The sequence below is a fragment of the Hippopotamus amphibius genome, chromosome 16 (genome assembly GCF_030028045.1).
Source record: "Hippopotamus amphibius kiboko isolate mHipAmp2 chromosome 16, mHipAmp2.hap2, whole genome shotgun sequence".
NCBI lineage: Eukaryota > Metazoa > Chordata > Mammalia > Artiodactyla > Hippopotamidae > Hippopotamus > Hippopotamus amphibius.
The window spans coordinates 172,072-195,818 of NC_080201.1; the positions used below are offsets into that span (position 1 = coordinate 172,072).

Here is a 23,747-nt window from a genome sequence, read left to right on the forward strand (position 1 = left end):
TGAGCTGTGATTGGCCACGGTCCTGGGAGGCATCCACGTGAAACACAGCTACGTCTGCGGTCAGTCCTACCAGCTCGACCTCCAGCACCCCCGGGAGAAAGAGTGAGGACCGGCCAGGAGACGGAGGGTGGCAGCGCCACCCCCTCAGAGGACACACCACGTGAGAGCACATGCTGACCACTCGTGAGGAGACCGTGAGAGCAGGAACCATGTCAGGGCTGGGTCCCAGCGCCAGAACAGCACCAGGCACACAGCAGGCCCGCGACACACTGGAGCTGGGGCCTGGGGAGACTCTGCCTGCACAGCCAGGGGTGTCTGTGTCCAGCCACGGCCCCGCCGCAGAGGCCTGCCTTCATGGGGGTCCCCTGAGGGCAGCCAGATCTCTACCCCACCACCACCACCATGGAGAGACCTCAGGAAGGCCTAGCCCAGAGCTGGGTCGCAGGGTCTTGGTTCAAGGGCTCATTTCCTTTGAACAAGGGGAAGGAACAGGCTTTGTGCCCACCCTTCGGTGCCCACACTAAAGACCTGAGGTGGGGCCTGACTTGGTGGCAAAGCACACAACCCATCAGCAATCCACAAGCAGTGTGAGGCCCCAGGGGTCAGCTGAGCCTTTAGAGCAGGTGTCTAGAAACGAGGGCCCTGGCTGTCTTCTCGCCCCCATCAGCCAGCACGGTATGGCTGAGCATCAGGCCTGGCGCGGAGCAGCTTCCTCATCGCCTGGGCCCAACCTCTGCTTCACTATCCCCAGGACGCTGGCTCTTCATTTTAAAGTTTGACTCCTGGTTGCAAGATGGCTGCTGTAGCTCCACACATCACACCCTCACCTAAATGTACTTAAGGTAGAATGTATTTTCAGCAAGGTACCAAGCTCTCCTTGTTTGCCTGTCATTTTCAGAGGACAAACCCCTTCCCAGAAGACCCCCCAGCAGTTTGTCTTATTGAGTGAAGTTCATCACAGGCCATCATGTGGGGGCCATGGAGCTCTAGGGCAGGCTTGGTCTGGAGCTGGGAGTGCTTGGTGGGAGGCGTAACCACGTCTGCAGGGCCCTGTCCTTGCCACGGGTGTTCAAAGCACAGAGGCACCCCCGGCTTGGGAACAGCTGGAAGGAGGACCTCACAGGCCTCCACAGCACGGCTAGGATGCCGTGACTTCCTGGAAGATGGGCTGACGGACCAGGACTTGGGTGGATGCTGACAGGAGACGGCTGGGTCACACTCCCCGCCACCATGACTGGCCTGGGGCCCCGATCCCACCCTGGAGCACACGGGCAGCCTCTGCAGGTGGAGGTCAGGGCTGGGCGGGTGCCCAGTGGACAGCGTAGCCCACGGGACTCACAACCTCGGTGGCCCAGATCCTTGCAGAACCAGACAGGCTCCTCGGTCAGGGCAGCCCGGGTGGCTCTGAGCTGTCCCTCAAGTGTGCCAGGCCGCGCCCCAGCTGACGCGCCTTCCCCTCCGCACCCCGCGGTCTGGTCACCCCTGGATCAAGGGCCCCGAGTCTCTGCCACGGACACCCCTCAGAGCTCCCAAGATGAGCTTCTAGAACACTTCTCAGCCTGCCCACCGCAAGCACAGACGCACTCTGCAGTGCCCCAGGCTGGCAGGGCAGCGGCGGGGAGGTCCCGCCCGGGGCTGGGACTGGGACTTGGCCGTGAGTGACCGCAGGGCACGCTCTCGGGGAGCCCTGGGGGCTGTGCGGATCTGGGGGCACCAACGGCAGCCCCGGGAAAGAAGAGCTGACGCCTGGCAGAGCGCACCCCGTTCACGTTTATAGAAGAGCAGAGGCAGGCAGACAACACGGCAGCGCTTCTAGGTCGGGCCTGGCTGACGCGACCCGCACAGAATCCGGAACGTGACCGCACAGCGCCGGGGCCCCGCCCGCGCCTCAGTCCCACTCCCCGTCGCCCTCGGGGTGGTCCTCGCGTGGCACCTCCAGGTCGTGGAAGTGGAAGTTGGCCATCATGTCGCGCACGGCCAGCATCAGCCTGTTCAAGCCCTGGTCGTGGTGCGGACCCCCGGCCCCTCCGTCCTCCGGCCGCTCCCCCTGCGGCAACGAGACACGTCTGAGCCGGGCCTGCGGGGCTCCGCGCCCCCGGCTCGCCCCCCAGGCCCCAACACCGGTCTCGGAGGCTGGCGGCCCCTGCGTGCCGGGCCCCACCTACCTCCACGGTGTAGTTTGGCAACAACGAACGGAAGAAGAGGGCGATGGTGTTTCCGTGGCTGACGGGGCTGAGCCTGGAGGGGAGTCAGGATGGTCAGAGAGGCCCCAGGAGGGCCACCCCCTCAGTGGCTGGGGCGGGGGGGGGGGAGGGGCTCCAGAGTGGGGCTGGCCCTTGGGAACACGGCTGGCTGAGTGGAGCAGAAAGTGGGGCCGCTGCAGCCAGCCCCCCACCTGCTCTCGAGAGCAGCTGTGTCGTGGAGAGGAGCTCCTAGGGCACGCGTCACGGGGGGCCCCCTGGACTTTCTGGGCACCCAGAGCCAGGACGACACCCAGCCCTCCTCAGTGTCCCCAGCCCAGCACGTGAGCTTGGTTTTGAACCCACCGACACGAATCGTTAACGGTTTCCATCTTACCCTACGGACCATTTAACGGAGGACTGTGTTCCCTGTGAATGTGTGCTTTACCTTTTACAATTCAGCAGAGAAAAAACAAAAGGACTTTACTCTACAAAATATATCTGCCAGAGGCCTGGAAATCAGAAAGTCTGTCTGTGACTCTCCCAAGTTGGTGACCATGGCTCTACATGAAGGGACGCAATTCCTCAGGTTTAAAGAAGGAAAAGGGGAGAAAAGGCCTCCCTGCAGCCCCATTCTGAAGGCAGCCTGCCCGCTCGGGCCCTCCTGGCCGGGCCTCGGGCTCCGACCCAGCCTGACGCTGCCGGGCCCTGGTCCCTGGCGGGGCCTCCGCACGGGCTCGGGCTTCCACACCTCAGGCTCGCCCGCTGCTCCCCGCAGGCTCTCCCTGCGCCTGACTGCGCATCCGTGCCTGGACTCCAGAGCTGCTCCCTACTCCAGCTCCACCACCTGCTGCAGAAGCTGACGGGAAAATGGCCACGGCCTGCAAAAGCTGACCCGTGACCCCAGGTCACTGTCCCCTGAGGGCCTGTGGCGGAGGCGGCAAGACCTCCCTGAGCCCCGGCACTGACCTCAGAGCCACGTGAGCAAAGGATCAAAGCAGGAAGTACCTCTCCGGCCTGACATAGGAGTAGATGGTGTCCAGGGGAGGCAGGGGGTCAAAGCCCAGCACAGACTGCGTGGTCACGTCCTTCAGAAGGGGACAGAGAGGACGGGGTGACTTTCGGCCGATTCTACTCTGGACGGGACCTTTCTGATCGGGGCCGGCAGCGTCTGACAGAACAGCCCCCGTTTGCGAGGCTGAGTTCCCTGTACTGAAAATCGGGGGCCGGGGGGCGAGATGGCCCTTCCTCCCCTAGGACGCTCATCCTGCCCTCTCAGAGGACTCGGACAACCCAGGGGCAAGCGTGTGTGTGGGAAGCACAGGGCCTCCGCTCACACGGGGCGCCTTTCCCGCACCACGTCAGGGCCTCCCTCCAGGGCTCCCAGCTGCAGGCTGCGGGGCGCCGCCGGGTCCCCGCTCTGAGCCCCGTGAGGTCACGGGACGCCGCAGGCACGGCTCTGCCTCTGAAAACGCCGTCTCCGCGAGGGGAGGGGCCTCCGCACATGACCCTGAGCCGGGGGCAGAGCTGCTGGCGGGACAAAGCAGCCGTTCAGCCGCTCCCTCACCGGAGGCAGGGCGGCAACGGCTTCCTCGATCTCAGACAGGACCACGTGGCGGTGGATGTTCCTGGGCGCGCGCTGGTACAGCACCTTGCGCCTAGGGCCAGGGCGACAGGGGTCAGCGGTGGAGGCAGCTGCGGCCCTGCGCCACCCACGAGATGCCCCTGGCCCTCCGAGCGCTGCCACACCCCGGGCCCGGGCTCACCTGCTCTCACACGCCTCCACCGCAGGGTCCCCGGCGTCCACCGCCTGCAGGACCTCGCGCACGTTCTCCTCCAGCCAGCTCATGGTGGCGGGCTCCTTCCAGAGGAAGTGTGACCTCCCGAGGTACAGGCTCACCAGCTGGCTCAGGGCGGGGGGCTGGCTGTGGGCAGTGGGGCCCGTGAGACCCCCACAGGCCCGGGCGTCACGTGCCTGCTGGCGACCCGGAGCGGGAGGAGGCCCCCAGCCCGGGACGGGAACCCCAGGGCGCGGCACACGGCTGTTTGCTTCTGTGCGGCGGCGTTGACTCAGAACAAGGTCCCCGACCAACACGCCCACATGGGGAGGACGTGCACACCTGCGCACGCAGACACCCGAGGACCCGCCCTGGTGTACTGACCGGGCTTGAGGAGGCTGGCTCCCTCGCCACATGTTTCTCTGCTCTCAACAAGAGATTTTAAAAGGTAGCCGGCGCCCACACGGACGTCTGAGCCACACGCACGGCTGCGGCAGCGACGGTACAGCCCTGGCACCTCCGCTGTGTCTGACTCCCACGTGCGTGGGGCTCCACAGGGAGGACGGTCCCGCCACCCACCCCCCGCCCCATCCAGGGCACCCGCCCGTCTGTACCTGATCTCGGCGTCGGGTCCGAAGAAGCGGTGTGCGGCCACGGCAGCGTCGGGGCGCACGCCGCAGTGCTCGAGGAGGGGCCTGAGCGCTGCGGGGGGCGGGGGGGGCATCACGGTCACAAGGCCGGGCCCAGGGGCCTCGGCCACCGTGGAGGGCCGCCCGTCCCGCTGCCCACGGCCCCACGTGCACCTGAGGGGCCTCAGCCAGCAGCCCCGCGCACATGCGCACCACGCCCTCAGCCCAGAGACCACCCCCACCCCCGCGCCCGCCAGGGAGCTTCCTGGGTTATGGAGACAGACTCCGCATCAGCGGGCGGGCCCTGCGGGAGGACAGGGCTCCGCTGTGCAGAGGCCCCAACACCCCATCAGGGGCTCAGCAGGAAGGGGTCGCTCGCCTCAGACCCGGCAGGGCAGCCCCGCGTGTGGATGGAGCCGGGCAAGATGAGTGAAAGGGGTCGCCTGAGGACAGGTCTGCTGCAAGCCCCGCGGGCCCAGGCCTCCCCTGCCCCGGGCGCCCACAGGCAGGCGCACTGCTGGGGCGGGAGCACAGGGCCTCCCAGGAGCCGCACGCGGCCCCGGACCCCAGCTCCTTCTCAGGTCACCGGCCCCCTGAGAACGTTGCCCAGGAGAAAAGCCGTGGGTCCTTTTCTGCTCCACACACACACACACACACACACACACACACACACACACACACACACACGACTTTAGGGGCCCAGGGAAGCCGAGAGGCCCCAGGAGAACCCTAACCCTGAGCTCCTCACCCCAACAAGAACTGGGACTTGAGGACAAGGGCAGACACCCAGTTTGCTGACGTGGCCCCTCCCAGCCGTTTCTTCTCACATCCAGCCCACCGCCCTCTCCCCAAAAGATGCGTCTGCTTCAGATGAGAAGTTCTGCCTGAACTGTCAACATCTAAGGACACCCTAAAACCCACAGGTGCTCTGAGAGCAAAGTTAGCTTTCAAATTGCAGCCCTGGTGTCTAAAGGCCCTGCTGGAAAATACATCTTCCAATGAGCTCAGGGCGGCGCTGGGCCCCATCCGGGCACAGGGCAGGGGCTGTGGGGACACACCCACCTCCGGGAAACATGAGAAGGGCCTGCTGGATCAGGAGGGAGGCCTTCTCCCTTGCACAGCTCAGCTCCTGGTCGGGGAGGTCTGCCTGCTGACTCAGCAGGAAGTAGGCCAGGGGCACAGAAAAGGCGAAGTTTGGGAGCTGGGACAGGTTCCGATGTGCCTGCAAGAGACGACGTCTGGGGGTCTCAAGGTGGTGCAGACAAAACAGGCAGAGCTCACGGGTGTCTGGATGTCCCTGGCCAAGCTGTCCCCTTTCCCTGTGCAGAAAAGGCAAACAAAAGGACCAGGGGTGCACGGACAGAGCCAGGCCGGGCGAGTGAGAAAAGGGCGGATGCCCACCTTCCGATGGCTGAGCGCCGGACAGGTGCCTGCCCTCGGCCAGGAGACGGGGGTCACCAGGGCAGCAGCCTCCCCGCCCCCCACCGTGGAAGCGCGGACGCACATGACATACGATGCTGTCAGGTGAGATCACGGGCTCTGGAGCCTTCTATAACCTCATCACCCCCCAACATCCTGGTGCAGCCTCACTGTGAGCGCCCCTGCTGCAGCTGCGTTTCTGTGAACTCCAAGGACTTGTGTGAACTAGACCCCACAGGTGGAATCCTCGCTCAGCTACGCCAAGTGATTCAGAGTCAACTACACACCCACACCCGCTGTGAAGGAGTTCAAGCACAGAAACGACGAGAAGGCTCTCACCCCCTTGTCCCCGCCCACCCCTGGCTAGAGGCGTCCCCCAGACGGCACCACCCAACAGGAGCACAGTGTCGGCTCACGTTTTCTAGCGGCCACATCAAAACGAAAATGGGTAAAGTTTACGTGAATACACTATCTACAACCCGGCGCATCTAGAACAGCACCCCTGGGACGTGAAACCACGATGAAAGTTATGAACAAGACAGCTGATGTCTGGTCTCGTGCCTGGTCTCAGACCCCACGTGCACGGCCCTGGACCCTCCCCTGGGGTCCCCCCACCCTGCCTGGCGGGTGCTCACACCCACCTCCCACTCCTGGAAGAGGCGGACCAAGTACTCGTAGCTCCGCGCCCGCAAGGCCAGGTGGTCGACCAGCAGCAGCATGCACAGGGGGTCCTCCTCCGGCTCCAGGCTTCCGGAGGCAGCGCGGCGAGCAGGGTGCGCAGAGGGAGACAAAGCCAGAGTGGGCTGGCGCGCACGCCCACCGGCCGCGGCCCCGGGGAGGGGAAGCGGCCCCTACCTGAGGATGAGCTTGCAGTACTCCAGCGCTGTGCGTGGGCAGCCCCGCTTCTCCAGGAAGCTCATCTGCTTGTAGAGGGCCAGATAGAAGCTCCTAGACCCAAGACAGTTCCTCGTGAATGAGAGCACGTTGCCCGCGCCTCGTCCGGCACTGCGTCCACCCTCTGCCCGCGGGCTCCGCTGGCATTTCCCGTGCGGCCTAATCAGCAGCAGTGTTCGCCAGGGTCCTCTCTGCAGAGAAGGTGACTCTGCTTGTTTGCAGTCACAGGTGTGTGGTACGGACAGAAAACCAAGCTTATTTGTGAGTGGAGACCTGCATCTTCTTGGGTTTTTTTTTTTTTAAAAACAACCATTTAAGGGAAGAGACTTAAAATCTCCTACTGTAACTACCATCTCATTTATCCTCAAATCTCAATAGCTGCCTGGTGGACTGTCCTTTTAATCAACAGCTCACTGCCCTGTTAATGCCTCGGAATGTTAGCATTTTATATCATCTCAAAGAACTAAGAATTTCACTGGAGAGACAAAACTCACACAACTAGAAGCAAAAGAGAAAATTCAGACCCAGCACACAGTGCGGACAATCTGTGCAGTAGCGGTCACTGTGCCCTGGGGCCAGGGACAGACCCCAGGCCGGGGAACACATCCCACACGGGACACAACCCACGGCGGCCAGAGAGGACCCGGGGCGGGGGACACCTGGGGCGCAGAGCGTGCCCAAGACCAGGCGGAGGGCGAGAAGCCAGAGACTGCGGTCAGCAGGGAGGCCACAGCGGCCACTCAGGCCTGCGCTGCTGAGAGCCGGGGCTTCAAGAGAGGACGGCCTGCAGGAACAGGGTCCCAAGAGTGTGCGTTCGCGACCGCCCGAGGCACAGGAGCGTGACGGGGCTGCGAGAGAGCTGCTGGCTGGAGCCCAGCACACGTGCCAGCCCGCGAGGCTTCCAGAGGATCCCAGACATGTGGGCTGCAGACTCGAGTCCAAGCACGTGAGGAAACACGGCCTGCAGGTCCCAGTGCGGTGGGGCCCTCTCCTAACGTGGACGAGGTGCACCCCAGGCCAGCCTGATCTGCCCGCCCTCGGGCCCAGCCCTCCTGCATTCACGCTTTAAACAGTGTGATGGCTGGGATCCCGGGGGGCCCCTTGCGGACAGTCCCACGCCACCAGCGCTCACCGCGCCCATCCTGGCGCTCATGTCACCTGTGAAGCCTACAACGCACCTGCGAGGGAAGGCGGCGCGCGCCTGGGAACACCCGGGCGGCCGGCTCACCTGTTCTCGGGCCTGCGGTAGTCCAGCCGGCAGGTCCCGCTGGTGAGGCTGAACAAGGGGTGGAAGGCGCACTCCATGCTGTACAGGGCGCGCTCTGCGGGCAACAGACAAGAGGCGGGCGTCGGCCCCCGCGCGCCAGCGCAGACCCGTGGCGATCGCCTCAACCACTGAGGTGCGATCTGGCCACGCCCGCTCCGGCCAGAGGAACCACATGCCTCCTCATGAGACCCATGCTGATTCCCAGGAGCCGAGGGTGGAAACAGACCACGAAACGTGGGCCATCCACCATCACAAAAGGAATGAAGGGCCGACGCACGGCTACACAGGGGACCCTGAGGGTGTCACGGCAACAGAAAGAAGCCAGATGGAGACACGTGTGTGGTGATTCCATTTACAGGAAAGTCCAGAGACAGAGGACAGATGGCTGTTGCCAGCGTCTGGGGGAGGGGAGACGACGGCTCACGGGTCAGGGTTTCTCTGACACACGGTGGAAGTGACAGAGCATCCGCAGGGCTGAGGCTGTGCAGCCCTGCACATACGAAACCCAGTGAACTGCACACTTCAGAGGGCTGAACTCTACAGTGGGTGAGGGTTATCTCAATAGAGCTGTTATTTAAAGAGCGTCCCAGCAAACCCACCGTGTCCCCAGCATCTCAGCTGCGGGCTGCCCGCTAGGCCTTACCCACGAGGTCCCGCGCCATCTCCTGGTCCTCCTGAAAGCGGCAGGCATCGCTGAGCTGTAGGAGCGAGTCCACGTGATAGGGGCTCGTCTGCAGCAGGACCTAGAGGCAGGAGGAAGCGAAGGGGACAGTCGATGCCCCGCCCGGAGGGCCCAGCTCTGCCCCCGCCCCCGCCCCGCCCGCGCACCACGATGTTGTTGGGCTCCATGGACTCCACGGCGGCCAGGAAGCGGTGCTGCGCCTGCTGGTACTCCTCGCTGTGCTCGAAGGCAAAGACCGAGCCGCCCTTCCTGGACTCCAGCAGCCGCATTGACAGACCTGGGGCGTGAGGGCGCCCACGTCAGGACGCCTGGCGCTGACGGCCCACGGCTCAGGCCACACCAGGGACGCCCCCTTCTCTCCTGTTCCTGTAAAGGTGTTTCTCCCCGCAGGAGCGTGGACAGAGCCCTGACATCTCAGGACAACAGAGAAAGGACCCGCACAGCTGCCTCCCGCCCCCCACCCTGCCCCCCCAACATCTGGTCTGTCTGCTTGGAGCCGTGATCCGGGGGGGCGTGGGGCACGGGCAGGGGCTGCTGCCAGGCCTCCGAGGCGACAGGCGCTGGGAACCCACGACGCCCGCCCTCTGCTCCTCGCGCTGACTCGGGGCAGACAGGGTCCAGGGTCTTCTGGTGAGCCTGACAACTGCATCTCCCTGCAGTACCTTCATGAGACTGCTCAGAGTCCCAGGACGCCCTTGGCCACAACCTCCTAACGGCCCCATCAGGGGCAGCCCTGCAGAACCTTGTGGCAATGAGCCCCTCTGCCTGTGCTCGGGGCCACTGCTGGCAGTGCAGGGGTGAAGGAAAAGGGGATGAGACGCCCCCCAGGACCATGGTTTCCTGTGTCCTCACTGAGCACAGGGGGTCTCACAGGGCAACCCAGGCCTGGGGCCCCACGGTCCCTGACGCCACACAGGCAAGCCCCTGGCAGGGCGTCACCCGAACCCAAAGCTTCCTGCACTGTTGCGGCTCTCCTTCCAACTTCCCGTGCTCGCAAGTTCACAAGATAAAAGCACCGCAGTTTACAAGGGAACCTGACAGCTTCCGACGGTGCCGGAGCCACCGCACAGAGGCCAGTGGAGAAACGCCGACACCACAGGGCAGAGAGAAGACAGTGGGCGGGGTGCGCACACGGGCCCCGGGGCCCCCCGGCCCCACGCAGGGCCCTTGGCCGCACACACGCACGCCGGCTCTTCACACGCGGCCCTGCGGCCCCCCCCCCCTCACCTGGTTTGGTGTACCGGGGCCAGGTGCTCTTAGGGGTGGTCAGCCACGTACACTTGGGGTACACGCGCTGTCTCTGCCGCGGCCTGGGGAGAACGGACAGGGCACGGCTTTATCTCTGCTGCCGGACCTCTGCAGGAGAGGGCAGGACAAGGACAGGACGCAGATCGCCTTGAAAACGGCCATCGCCCTGCCAGACGAGACGGCAGAGGGTGATCCAAGCAGACAAACCACCCCGCTAAGAGAGAGGAAAGAGGAAACTCACCGTCCAGCAAAGCGGCAGGAAAGGTAGAAAAGAAGCAGAAGGTGAAAACCTAGCGTGAAGAAGACAAGTGAGAGCAAGCTGGCAGCGACCTGCAGGGCACGGGGCTGTCCTCCAGCGACAAACAACAGAGATGGGCATCGGGAAGAAACACCAACAGGCTCCGGAAGGAAGGAAGCCAACCAGACGCAGGGCGGGAGCTGGCCCGGCTCCCTCCCCCAGGCTGGCTCGCTCATGGGGGGTGGTCCTCTGCTGCAGGTGCCGGCCGCTCCCCAGCTGTGGCCACACAGGGCACTCTGCTACATCACTCGCGCTCTGCTTCTTGAGCTGAGTGGTGGCCAAGTGGACTCATGGATATTACTCTATACTTTTTTGATTATCTGCATTATTTCATTAAGAAAAAAACTGAGCAAGAATCTGGATTGTGTTAGGAGTGTGACAACATGAAAGTAAAACTCTGCAGGAGAAAAAACACCTCTTCAAGAAAACAACGGTCGAAATCTGAAGGAAACCAAAATGTGGGATGATCCCGGGGAACTGGTGACGTGTAAAAGGGAGAATCAGCTGGAACCCTGGGGGGTCCAGGCCTGCGGCGAGCCGTCCGTACAGAACAGGCAGCCCCTGGGAGGCGGGCACCAAGGAGGGAGCACACACCGGCCGAGCAGGGCAGCTGGGAGGGCCCGAGAGAGGGCGGTGCACACGGCACCTGCAGATAGACCGCTAGATGACCAGACACGAGTGCAGGGAGGGGACCAGGAGGGACCACCGCTTCTCCAGGGAGCCTATGCACAGGACTCAGGTGTTTAAAGAAGAAAGTGTGATGACTAAGAAGTACAGTCACTGTGAAAACAATAAATGAGATCACTGTGAACTAATTACTAGTAGTAACCATAATTTGCATAGAAATAAGACCAGATGGACGTGGAAAGACAGACCCGCAGATGCAGACAAAGGAAGCGAGGGCGGGTGGGGTGAAAGGTCCCCCCAGAGCAACCCAGGTAAAAAAGAGGAACAGTCTGAGTTAAAACGTTTTTCATTAATATTCCAAAAAAGAAGCAAAATCAAAGACCGTTATGTCCTGAATAACTTAACACCAAAAATAAAAGCAAACTATAAAGCAAACACAATGAGAAATACAAGGAAAGTGTGGGCGAGTAACATGAAAACATCTTCAACCTTCCTCATAATCAAGCAAACAAGCCAGGGATTTCCCTGGTTGCCCAGTGGTTAGGGCTCCGCACGGGCGCTGCACGGGGCGTGCGCTCAGTCCCGGGTGGTTGGGGAGCTAAGATCCTGCAAGCTGCGCAGCGCAGCCAAAAGAAAACGAAACAAACAAAAAAAGTCAAAACATGGAGACCTTTTTCGTCCTCCTGTCGTGACAGACTTTAAACCCTCCTACACCTGCCATGGATCCGAGGAGGAAAGAGCAGGCAGGTGTGGGCGTCGGGGTTCAACTCAGGGAGGGCAGTGGGTGACACCCGTCCTGGGCACCCCCACGCCAAGTGCCGGCAGGCGCTGCAGCCAAACACACCCTGACACCCATGCTCCGGGCGCGTGCACCCCCTACCCTGCCCTGCGCACAGTACACGGTGCCCAGGACCCAGTCGTGCAAAGCCGGCACGTGAGACAGCAGAACCCTACGGTCCCGAAAAACAAGATGTGCACACGGGGCCCGGGCCGTGCAACAAACAGCCTCAAAGAGCTATCCGTGGGGGTCAAAGGCCATGGCTCGGTGCTGCTTGAATAAGTAGCTCTCTCTTATAAGAAGCATTTAGTCCTAGAATCAGCAAAGATGAAGCCTCTGCCAAGGGAAAGCTCCCACAGTCAGGGCTGGACCCTGCGAGGGAGTGGCCCAGGCAGAAGAGCCGGGACCCCCCCACGGGCAGCCAGGACCCCCACGCTCTGGGGGCTCCCGCAGCACCAGTCACCGGAACTCACGTTCACGAAGACCAAACGTGCCTCAAAACCCAAACCCCACGTCAGCGCTGCTCTTGGTTGCAAAGCAAAAATGAATCTGTCTAAGATTTCAAGGCCAGAAGCTTGACGTTTAGAGTCCCTGTAAAACTAGGACCCGTGTGGGAGAGCAGGAGGTGAGGGACAGAGCCTGACACCACAGACAGGGCCACGTGACTTCTCCCCGACTCCCCTGCAGGTCCAGAGGGCTTCCCTTTTCTCTGTGGCTCTAAACACCCTCCCTTCCCTTCCCTTCCCTCTGCCGGGAACACAGGGGTGCTGGTCTTACCTCTGCTCCCCCAGGACAGCTCGGGCACCAAAATACCTTTTCAGTTCTGTGTCTGGGTTCAAGTGTCTAGAGAATTGAAAATTTTACAGAGAAAAATGAAATTCAGTGTTTTGACAACGATCCTGGGAATGTTAGAAAGTCACACAGTTACACAGCAGGGAGCACGGCTCTCCCGCAGGCCTGCTTTCCCTGCAGCCACGCTCCGCGGGCTAAGTCAGAGCGACGAGAGCCCCGGGCACGAGACCGAGGGGTCTTCACTGCCTCAGGAAGGGAGGCGGCTGCTGTTCGACGCTGGCAACCGGCTGCGGTAGGGACAGGCTTTCATTAAACATCTGCAGGACCAGAGGATGCACAACGCACCCCCGCGCGACATCTTTTTTTAATGTAGCTCAAGAAAGAACACTCCCAGACACACAGGGCTAGAGAAAGGTCCCGGGAGCTCAGGACTGCCCCGCCCCCTCCCTCCGTCTCCGCACGTGCGAAGCGCACCTGTGCTCCACATACAGGACGTGCTTCTTGGCGCTCAGAGGGGGCGGGCCTGGGCGGCTGGAGCCACTGCCGTCCTCGATCCGCTCCAGGATGCGGTCGATGTCCTCCAGCCCGTTCTCCTGAAAGCCCCCAACGACATACTCATCACTACGCAGACGTGCTGACTTTACACGTACCAACGGATAGCAAAATTCACTTCTACAAAGAACAAGTATCATATTGTGTTTCCTTCCTGAAAGACAGTACAATCTGAACACCATGTACTGCACGTACATTTAGAAAAAAGGAGAGATGCTTCATAAGAGGACCAGTCAGAATGACAGACCAGGGAGGGACTCTGCCGTCGGAAGAGCGCCGCTTCAGAGGTCTGCTGGGAAACGGAAAGCAGAGACGGGCTCTGACCCTTAAGGACGGAGGCGAACAGATTTGGTACCTTCCCCCGACCACTGAGCTAGTCAAATACACTATCAAGTAAAAATGAGCTGTTCTCAACACCACTCCTAGAAACAGTCAGAAAAGAGCAGAGAGGAACTCAGCCAGCCCCACATACCGAGGTTTCTCCTGCAGCGTTTTTCTTATTTTTCTGTTTCCTTTTCTTCTTGCGGAGTTTGCCACTTGCATTAGACTAACAAAAGAAGCTAATTTCAGTAAATAGAAAGAGACAATGACACCTTAAACCCGAGAACTAGAGCAGCCGGCTGCAGGGGCACACGGCTGCAGGCCTGCTCTGCTGTCCAGTCACGCACCTCCTGTGAACGCACCCACTGCTCTCCAGCAACTGACATCTCCCACAGGTCTCCCTGATCCTGGTCTTGCCCCCACCCTCCTGAGGTTTCCCTGACGACTCACGGGGTCTGGACCCTCCACCCACCTGCCCTCTGTTCTCACCCTTCACTGTGTCAACCACCGCCTGCCACGCTCAGCTGGCCGGAGCCCGGGGCCCCACACCGCAGGCCCCGACACCCACAGCCCCTGCCTCAAGACCTCTCATGCCTTCACCTGGCCCCCGCCTTCACTGAGTGTGAAGGTCCTCGAGGAAGCCCCCAGCATCCCAGGACAGTCGGGTGCCCAGCTGCACCAGAGTCCTTGGCGGGCACAGACTGGCTCCCCTGAGCACCTGCTGGATGACGAGGGGCCTCCTGCAGGCCCTCCTCGCCGAGTGGCTCAGCCGCCACACCCAACCCTGACCTGGCCCGCGTGCTTCTCCAGGGAGCGTCCGCCCAGGGCCCCGGTCCACCTGGCCTGAGTTGCAGACACACAATCACTACGCACACAGCCCACCCGGGCAGAAGCAGACTCTCCCAAAACGTGGGAGGCAGGCCTCCTGCCAGGGAGACGCGTCTCGGGGACCCTGTGCCTGGCCCCCTCGCCAGCCACCACGCCTCTGGAGGACTCTCAGCCAATCCGCTCGGGGGTCCTAAGGAAACCTGGGTGCAGCCAGGCAGTTCCTGCCACGGCCCTCAGGGAACGCCGGCGGGCTGTGGGGGGCGCGGGCCGCACCTGCTCTGGAGGCAGCAGCACAGCGCCATCCTTCTTGCACGCTGAGCGTCCGCTCTGGGCCCTCCTCTGGTTCCCCGACACCACAGCATCGACGAGCAGACCGTCGGGCCTCTCCCCATTCACCCCGGGCGCCTCCTCAAGGTCCTCGATGTTTATCTGGAAACACATGAGGAGGAGCAAGGGAGTTATGGGTGCGTCCCAAAGATTAAAAAGGTCACTCTGAGATGCACGCGTGCTGGAGGGAGAGGTGGGCGGGCACGTTCCAGGTCACTGAGGCTGTAGAGGGAGGACCACCAACGTGGGCGAGCCCCGCAGCCACCCTGCTCCCCTCTCAGCAGCACAGGGTCAGGGCCACTTCAGTCACGGTCCCAGAGAATGCTGTGGATGCCGTGTGGCCACGGGATCTGTCCTCGGGGTGACGTGATGAGGAATCCCACCCAGGACAACGTCTCCCCCTACACACACTCGGCCAATGCCTCACTGATCCCCCTCCCACCCAGACTCCGGCCAGCGGGTCTACACCAGCAGATAGGACCAGCACTGAGGGAAGAGGAGGCCCAGGAGACAGGCCATAGTAAGACAGCAGTGAACAGGGACGAACCACGCTTGTGCGCACACGCAGACCTCAAGAACACAAGGCTGAACGGAAGGTCCCAGAAGACTCACACCCTCGCTCTGGAGGAGACAGGGCAGGGACAAGTCACAGGTCGAGCTCTGGCCCTTCTGCTAGTAAATGAATCAGCAACGAAAAGAGGCGACGTGCAGTAGCCACCACCACGCTTCACCAGCCAGATCTGAGAGACCCGAGCCGGTTCAGCAAGGTTCAAAAACAAAGAAAGAAAACTACACGTAAGATTCAGAACAGCCAAAAAACACAGAGCTCAAAAAATAAAAATGAGGCCTTGGCGCGACGGGAGGAACTGCAGCGCGGGGCCCGGAGGGACAGCCGCCACGCTTCAGCCAGCATCCAACACGGGGGACGCCGCCCAGGGCAGCCGGGCACGCGTTACTTTCACGAAGCCACGCTCAATTCCTTCAAAAACTTCTTATGTTTGAGCTCCTTTTTGGAAGTGTGAGGTGCTTCAAGCAATTCCACTTTATAACAAGCTGCACGCCAAAATCAACTTCAAGGGAAAGAGGACGCCTGTGGCTCCGCACGCGGGACACGGCCGCGCTCTGGAAAGGGCCTCGCCGACGAGCCGGAGCCGCCGCCACCTGCGTCCCGCGGCCTGGCGCTGCCCCGGTCCCCGGCTTCCAGAGGCTCTGGCCCGCCGCCTGGGCTCCCGGGATCCCCAGGACGAGGCGCGGCGGACACTTCCGTGAGGACGGGGCGGGGCCCAGATCGCTGTTGGGGGCGAGAAAGCTGCCTTCTTTGTTGTTAAAAAACAAACAAAAACACACTATACAATTTACATCCTTGAAACGAAGGCACAGGACACGTTTCGGCAGAGCTGTGGAACCCACACGCTTCTCAAGAGACGAAACACTCCGGTTACCCCAGAAATACAGGCCCCGCTGCACCCCCCGCTAAGCCCCCGCGGGTCAGCGTCTGCTCGGGTCTCGCCTCTCAGCGCACGGCTTCCCGGGCGCGCCCCACTCTGGCGTGAGCAGTTAGCTCCTGGGTACTGGTGACCCGTCCTCCTCCGCCTGGGCATCCAGGCCCGCGCGGCCACCGGGACTCTTCCGTTTCCTGTCGGGGCTGCTGTGGATTACGCCGCCGTGACCATCTGGGAAGTCCTCCGGGTAAGTGTCCACAGGGGTCACTGGGGCGCGAGGTGTAAGGTTTATGCTGCATTGCCAGGCCTGTTCCCAGCAGTCGGACGACTCCACAGCCCCCTCCCCAACCCCGCTCTCACTTTGGCCACCCTGGTGGGTGCACGGGGCACTGCGTTACACCTTAATTCACATTCACACCAATAGTGGTGAATGCTCTCCCACTCCTTCGGGAAGTGTCTGTTCCCTAGAATCGGGCTGACTTGCCGCTGAGGGGTCACACCCTCTGCGGAGAGGCCTCTGCCACGTGTCTTGGGCGCCCCTTCTCCATCCGTGGCAGGCCTATTCATTTTCCTAACTACCTTTTTTGATGAGCAGAAAAGTCTTGAATTTTGATGAGGCCCACTGTATCCACCCTATCTTATCATGAGCTAGAGCTCCCTGGACGCAGCCAAGGAAATCAACGCTACCCTCCTACGATTTCTACTAAAAGTGTGGCCGTTTCCACGTGTGGAGCTGTGAGTGTGTGTGTGCAGGCGCAGGTACGGTTGAAGTTCACGTCTCCCCACAAGACCAGCCAGTTATTCTAACCCCATGTCTCACAGGGATGCTACCTTCCCCACCGAACTGCTCTGGAAAAAGCAGTCGACTGCATGCGACTCCACTTCCGAAGCCCTGGCGCTACTGCGCTCACCTGCGCGTCTGCACGGACGCCAGCAGCACCCGCGCTTTGCAGAGAGCACCCTTCATGGGATGTCCTGTCACGTTACGCAAAACACACCACCTCCCAACAGCCCAGCCCACTCTGCTCTTCCTCTCCCTCCTACTCTGGCCACGTACTCTACTTCCATGTGTTAAAATTCCAACAATACACTATTATTTTTGCTTTAAACAGCCAATTATCTTTAAAATAAACATTAAAACGGAAAAGGTTGTATATTTACCCTAATATTGACCGTTTCCTGCACTCCTTCATGTACATCCACATTCCCATTTGGTATTATTTACCTTCAAAACAAGGTTTCCTTTCACATTTTTCTTAGTGTAGGCCTTCCGGCAATGCATTTTCTCAGCTTCTGTGTTTATGGAAACCTGTTTATTTCACATTCATTTCTGAGAAACATTTCACTGGCTATAGCATGCCAGGTGGAGCGTTCCTTCAGCGCTTTAGGGCGCTGACCTGCTGGCAGGCTCTGCTCTGAGGGCAAGTCAGTGATTCCTTCCCGGTAGATCAGGTCTCTTGCCTCCAGCTACTTCAATGGCTTTTCTTCACCAAGGGGTTCAGCAACCATGATTTACATTGTTGCCAAATCATATCCTGCTTAGAGTTTGTTGAACTCCTTGAATCTATGATATGGGGTTTTCTTTTGTGTCAAATTCTGGACTTTTTCTACCACTATCTCATCAATTATTTTTTCTGCCCAACGTCCCGCCTCTGTTCTGCTTCTCCATTACAGACGTTAGGCTACTGGATATTGTCCCACGAAGAACTGAGGCTATCTCCCCCTTTCTGGACAGTCTGGGTAGTGTCTGTGCCCTAACTTCAAGATCACTGCTCTTTTCTCAAGTACCTCATCTGCTATTCATACCGTCTAGTTATTCATTCCAGATATTAAATATTTTTTACCTCTAAGATTTGCTCTTTTATAGTTTCTACTTCTCTAGTGAGATTCCCTGTATTTTCCATCATTATGTGCATGATTTCCTTTAAATCCTTGAATATACTTATATCTTGTCTTAGGGTTGTGTGTGATTTTACCATCTGTCATTACCGGGTTTGTTTCTTTTTGTTTGTTTGTTTGTTTCTTTTTTAATACTTATCACCAGGTGCAGAGGATGGACTGGAGAACTCAAGGTTTGGGAGGGGGCGGGGGGGTGAAGGGGAAGCTGAGACAAAGCGAGAGAGTAGCACAGACATATATATACTACCAACTGTAAAATAGATAGCCAGTGGGAAGCTGTTGTATAACAAAGGGAGTTCAACTCGAGGATGGAAGATGCCTTAGAAGACTGGGACGGGGAGGGTGGGGGGGACTCGAGGGAGGGTGGGGGGGGGAGTCAAGGGAGGGAGGGAATACAGGGATATGTGTATAAAAACAGATGACTGAACTTGGTGTAGCCCCCCAAAAATAATAAATAAATAAAAATTTAAAAAAATACTTATTTATTTTTTTAATTTTATTTCTGGCTGTGTCGGGTCTTAGTTGTGGCATGCAGGATCCCCTGCTGTAGTGCACGGGCTCCTCGTTGCAGTGTGTGGGCTTCTCTCTAGTTGTGGCCCACGTGCTCAGCAGCTGTGGCACACAGGCTTAGTTGCATGTGAGATCTTAGTTCCCCAACCGGGGATTTTGAACCAACGTTTCCTGCATTGCAAGGCGGACTCTCAACCAGTGGACCATCAGGGAAGTCCCCACCGGGTTTGTTTCCACTGAATGCTTTTTCTCCCAGTTACAAATCACATGTCCTTGCTTCTTCATGTGTCTGGTAACTTTCTGGTGTGTGCCAGCTGTCGTGATGCTGCACTGCTGAGTGACTGGATCTGTCCTTTTCCTTAACAAAGCACTGGCATTTGTTCAGGCAGGCAGTTACTTCACTGGCAGATTAGCACAATACCTGCAGAGATATTTCTAAGGTATCTTAAGACAGGCACAGAGTATTCTTCAGTGGAGGGTGACTTTAGCCCTACTTCTACAGAAGCAGCTTTCTGAAGTCTCCACTGGTCACCAGGCTTCTCAGTGAGGCCTGTCTGTACTGGCTGGTCAGAGCTGAATGTCCTCCCAGCCCTGTGAGCTCCAGTGGTGGTGAATCTCTGGTGTTCCCCCCCCCAGTGGCTGCTCTGCACCCGACACATCTGAGCATCAAGCCCAGGACTCCGTACAGGCTTCTGGGGCTCCTTCTTCCCAGCACCCTCCCCTTTGACTCCAGCCACCGCGGCAGACCCCAAGTCTGACCTGCCCTGGCTCAGCATGAGCACCAGGAGCTGCTGCGACAGCCTCGCTGTCTGACCTCTGGAGAGTGTCTCCCAGCAGAACGCAGGCACGGGGGCTCGGGGACCTCAGACCGGCGATGCTTGCTGTCTAATGTCTGAAAACAGTTGGTTCTTGTATTTTGGTAGTTTTACAGTTGTTCAGGGCAAGAAGGCTATTCTAGTACCAGTTATTCTGCCATGGCTGGAGATGGAAATCTTACTTTTGTTTCTACTCAACCCCTGCTTGGTATATTGAGAGATTGTTTCTGGCTCTAAAAATAAGCCTTTTGAGGGATTCCCTGGGGGTCCTGTGGTTAGGACTCAGCGCTTTCACTGCCAGGGCCAGGGTTCAATCCCTGCTCAGGGAACTAAGATCCCGCAAGTCGCACAGCAGAGCAAAAACAAACAAAAAACACCTTTCATTTTAGGGCCCCAATAGTGCTGCTGGAAAAAAGTTATTTTTCTCATTGAAAGAGGAGAAAACACTAAACCTTTCCATTACTGAGGAAGTACTTGTACAGTGTGCAGTCGAGGATGACAAAGCCTCATCTACTGCCTGTAGGCAGAGACTGGCATTGGCGAGGCCACCACGGCTAAAGGTTTTCTCACAAACTTGAAGATAAAAGTGACGTGACATAAGACTAACCTGAAAAATATTAGAAAATTATGGTAATCCTTGACCAAATGTGCCCTTGACCAGTGAAAAAAGCTACAGGGGTTCTAATACCATCATGTTCCTAAATGCATCTGTGAATGTGAATCCAGGGTTTTGCTCCTGCTGTCAGTAGAAACTGGACTTCAAAGATGAGGATCACATGTGTTGGTGAGTCGACGGCCACGGAACACCATCAAGTTCTTATTCCAGTCAAACAAGAGCAATGTGATCAATGACTCTTCTTTTCGAACAAGTCTGCTTTTAGATTTCTTTCAGAGACTGGCCACTATATTGTACATGAAAACTGAGAGACATACACACGTTATTCTTTGGAAAAGAATAATCTTCCTCACTAAAACTTTTCAATGATATAGTATAAATCCTGACAGGTTTTAAAAGTTCATGTGGTTTTTATCAGATTATCAAAGAGGTCCCTGACCCCAAAACGCTAGTAAGTTCTATCTTCCAACACCATTTTTAACAGTCGCACAGTACGTTATGTGGCAAAACTCAACCTATACCCTTAAAACAGGTGTGTTTATTACATATAAATTATATTTCAATAAAACTGATTTTCAAAAACCACTCTGAATGAGGTAGGAAAGATGATCTTTAATCTTAGGCCAAGGAAAGTCACCTAAGAGCCAGCAAAGAGGACAGCGCCAGTCATAAAGTCACAGAAGGGTGTCTTCCCGCTGCCCGGGGGTTGGGGGGCACCCGCCCCTAGAAACGTCTCTAATGAACCACTCACGGTCCCATGATTCTACTCCAGGTCTTGGTCGTCAACATTATTCAACACCAGTATTTGCTGAGTGCTGCACGCCAGTTCAGTGACTCCTTGAGACAAGCCCATGAAGCAAATAACATCCCCTCCAGGAAACAGCGGAGCTGATGCATATGTCAGGAACCCTGTCCAAGTTCTCACCGCTAAGGGGGGGGGGGGGGCCAGGACGCAAAGCCCGTGTGGGGACACTCACACTCCGGCCTTAGAGGAAAGGCGGACTCATGTGGTGGCCTCCTGCACACGTACGGGGCAGACACTGCTGCGGAGGGGACACGTCAGGGAACAGCACAGTCTCTGTTCGCACGAGGCTGACGCTCAGGCAGCGGCAGGCAAGCAGCACGAGGTGAAGAGAACACGCAGGTAACCTGTATGGTTTGTTTTCTGATAACTTCCGGGGAAAAAGGAGGAAGACCAGAAGCACGGGGATGGGAGTGGGGGGCGGAATTTAAATTGGTGGGAAGGGCAAGCAAGATTGAGAAGGCAACATCTGAGCGGAGCCTGAGGGGGAAGTGACACGGGAACACGGGGTGTCCCGGGCAGAGGGGAGACCTGTGTCCCTGGAGCAGAGAGAGCGAGATCAGGGAGAGACCAGGCAGCCGATCCGGGCCGTGGGGGGCTGTGAGGAAGGAGGGCTCAGGGCAGACATGGGCCCAGCAGGATCCCTGTGGCTGCTGCACCCAGACAGGTCACAGAGGCCTACAGGACAAGCAGGACCAGATCAGAATGAAAGGCAAGGGCTATACCGCAGGTGCTACCCCTGGAGTCGCCCAGGACTTCTCCAGGGTCTGCATGTGGTGTGTGAGAGAAAGAGGTCAGGCATGCCTTCCACCACACTTTCATTGTATCAATGAGACATTCCAGGTGGTGAGTGTGAGGCAAATGTCTGCACCCCGACTTGAACGGAGCCACTTGGCCTCACATCCTGGGATGCAAGCCATAAACAGAGATGACAGAAGCTGCACATCCCACCTCATTCCCTAATCCCTTCAAACGAAAAGCAATAAATGCGCTGCTACCTTAAAAAAAAAAAAAAAAAAAAAAGAGGTCAGGCATGCCTTCCAGGCTGCTGGCCCTGGCAACGGGAAGAGTGGAGCTGCCCTCAACAGACAGGGAAGGCTGGAGGAGGCAAAAAGGGCAGTTAAAGTTTGGACACACTGAGCCTGAGATGTGTGCGACACACCCAAAGGAGACGACGTAAAGATGACGTATGAGTCCGGAGACCAGGACAGAGGTCTCTGCTGGCAACATCAATGTCTTACAGGAAACCAGAAGAGAAGCCACAGCACAACACTACACAGGTGCAGCCCCGGATCCCTCTGACCTGACTGATTCCACAGGGAGTGCACAGAAGCATCTTCTTCCTCTAGTCACACACAAAAGCACTTGCTTCCCCCCCCCACCCCCATTTATCCCACACTATCCACCTACCCTTCTTTCTTCTTTGGAAGGAACACTAATTTTGCTTCAGAGACAAATACCAGAGCATGCTTAAGAGTACAGCCACGACTTTTTAAAGTCAGAAAGCCTGGATTTACACTGTGGGTGTCACTGACTACCTCATTTGTACAATGAGGACAACATGGCCTTCCCAGACAGTAAGACACACAACATTGCAGCAATGCCTAGAATATGTGAACAATCTCCAAATAAGTTACTGCTGTTTAAGACTTAAAAAAAAAGGAAAGAAAGAAAAAAAAAAAAAAGACTAAACCTGGAGGATGCCAGAATAAGGAGAAAGTACACCTGACAGAAGGTCCGTGAAAAAGGCTGACTTCAGCACAAAACCCATTTCAGCCTGGTAACAAGTGGGATGGAAAGAAGCCTTAAAGGTTTTGAGAGAAGTCAAAAAATGACTGGAAAACCTAGGGGTAAATGATGTCACGGAGCACTGGGGAGAAACAACCGGCCGTGTGTGGGGAACCACGGAAGCTGGATGCGGGCACATGAAGTCTTCTGGTACTACTCTTTTTTTGCATATGTTTGAAATTCTTCATAATAAAAAGTTAAAAAAAAAAAAGAAACAACAAGAAACAAGGGGGCGGGGAGGCTCAGAAGAGATGGGCAGAGAGTTCGGAGAATGGAAGAGTTCGGAGAATCTGAAGCCAGACTTGGTCCCACCTCCAGCAGAAACTACAAGGGGAGGCTCTCTCTTACCTTCGAGGGACGTGGACAATCTCTAAACCAAACTCCCCAGTCTTAGGATGGGCCCCTGACCTGCCAACCTTGTGTAAAGTTGGGAACTGCTGCCAGACCAAGAGAGCGCTTGCAAAGGGCAGCTGGTTTCTCCACAATCTTCAGACCTACTGCTACTCCTCCAATCGGCAACAGCGGTCAGCCCCCAGCGTGCGCCGGGCACACGGTGCTGGGGACACAAGGCGAGCAAAGCAGACGCGTTCGAGAACGGGCACGGGCAAAGCTGCAGACTGAGCCCAGCGTCACGGAGACGCCTGCTGTGCCCCAGACACTCCTCACAACCAGCAGGTCCTGGGCTCTGAGCACAGAGGGCGCCTGCAAACGCCCCACCACAGCACCGCGCGCGAGACACTGAACCCTGAAATCAGGGTTGCAGCCCCGCGACGCTGGGCGCGAAGCCCCGCCCCGCGCGCCGCTGCCCCGCCCCCCGCGGCACCCAGGACCCCACTCACCCCGCCCCCGCCCCGCAGCCCAGGCCGAACGCCGCCCCGCCCCCTGGTCTCAGGCCACCGCCCTCTCCCTTCGCCCCGCCTTCCCCTCTGCAGCCCAGACGCCGTCGCCCCGCCCCGTGACGTCACGACCCTCCGCACACCGCCCCCACCCGCGGCCCCCCCACCCCAGGCAGCCCCGCGCCTTACCAACTCGAACCGGTTGTTGACGCGGACGCCCTCCTTCCCCGCGCCCCGGGGGCGCCGGCCACCTGGCCCCCGCTTTGGGCCTTCTTCTTCCACATCGTCGTCATCATGGAGGACAAACTGCAGGGCGCCGGGACCCAGGGGCTCCTGGCCGCGCTGTTCCCCCCTCAGCCTCCGGAGGGCCCGGCGCGACATAGGACCCAACAGCCACTGACGCCTGGAGACGGGCAGAA

General features: G+C 58.6%; 1 protein-coding gene across 2 annotated transcripts; it reads right to left on the reverse strand.

Annotated features, from left to right (window-relative positions):
- Positions 1-508: 508 nt before the first annotated feature.
- On the reverse strand, positions 509-23,709 carry TCF25 (transcription factor 25). 2 transcript variants are annotated; one of them, XM_057710667.1, is made up of 18 exons: positions 23,518-23,709; positions 14,567-14,722; positions 13,617-13,691; positions 13,067-13,185; positions 12,578-12,643; positions 10,077-10,159; positions 8,996-9,126; positions 8,811-8,910; positions 8,129-8,222; positions 6,862-6,954; positions 6,648-6,753; positions 5,650-5,809; positions 4,573-4,660; positions 3,947-4,105; positions 3,748-3,838; positions 3,189-3,268; positions 2,166-2,238; positions 1,751-2,047 (listed from the first exon to the last, which is right to left on the reverse strand). In XM_057710667.1, exons 1-18 carry the CDS (start codon positions 23,707-23,709, stop codon positions 1,889-1,891), a joined length of 2,025 nt encoding a protein of 674 aa, XP_057566650.1. In that variant the 3' UTR covers positions 1,751-1,888. The 2 variants fall into 2 exon arrangements, with proteins under 2 accessions (XP_057566649.1, XP_057566650.1); XM_057710666.1 differs by lacking the exon at positions 3,189-3,268 and having other exon boundaries at positions 509-2,047.
- Between the last annotated feature and the right edge of the window lie 38 nt (positions 23,710-23,747).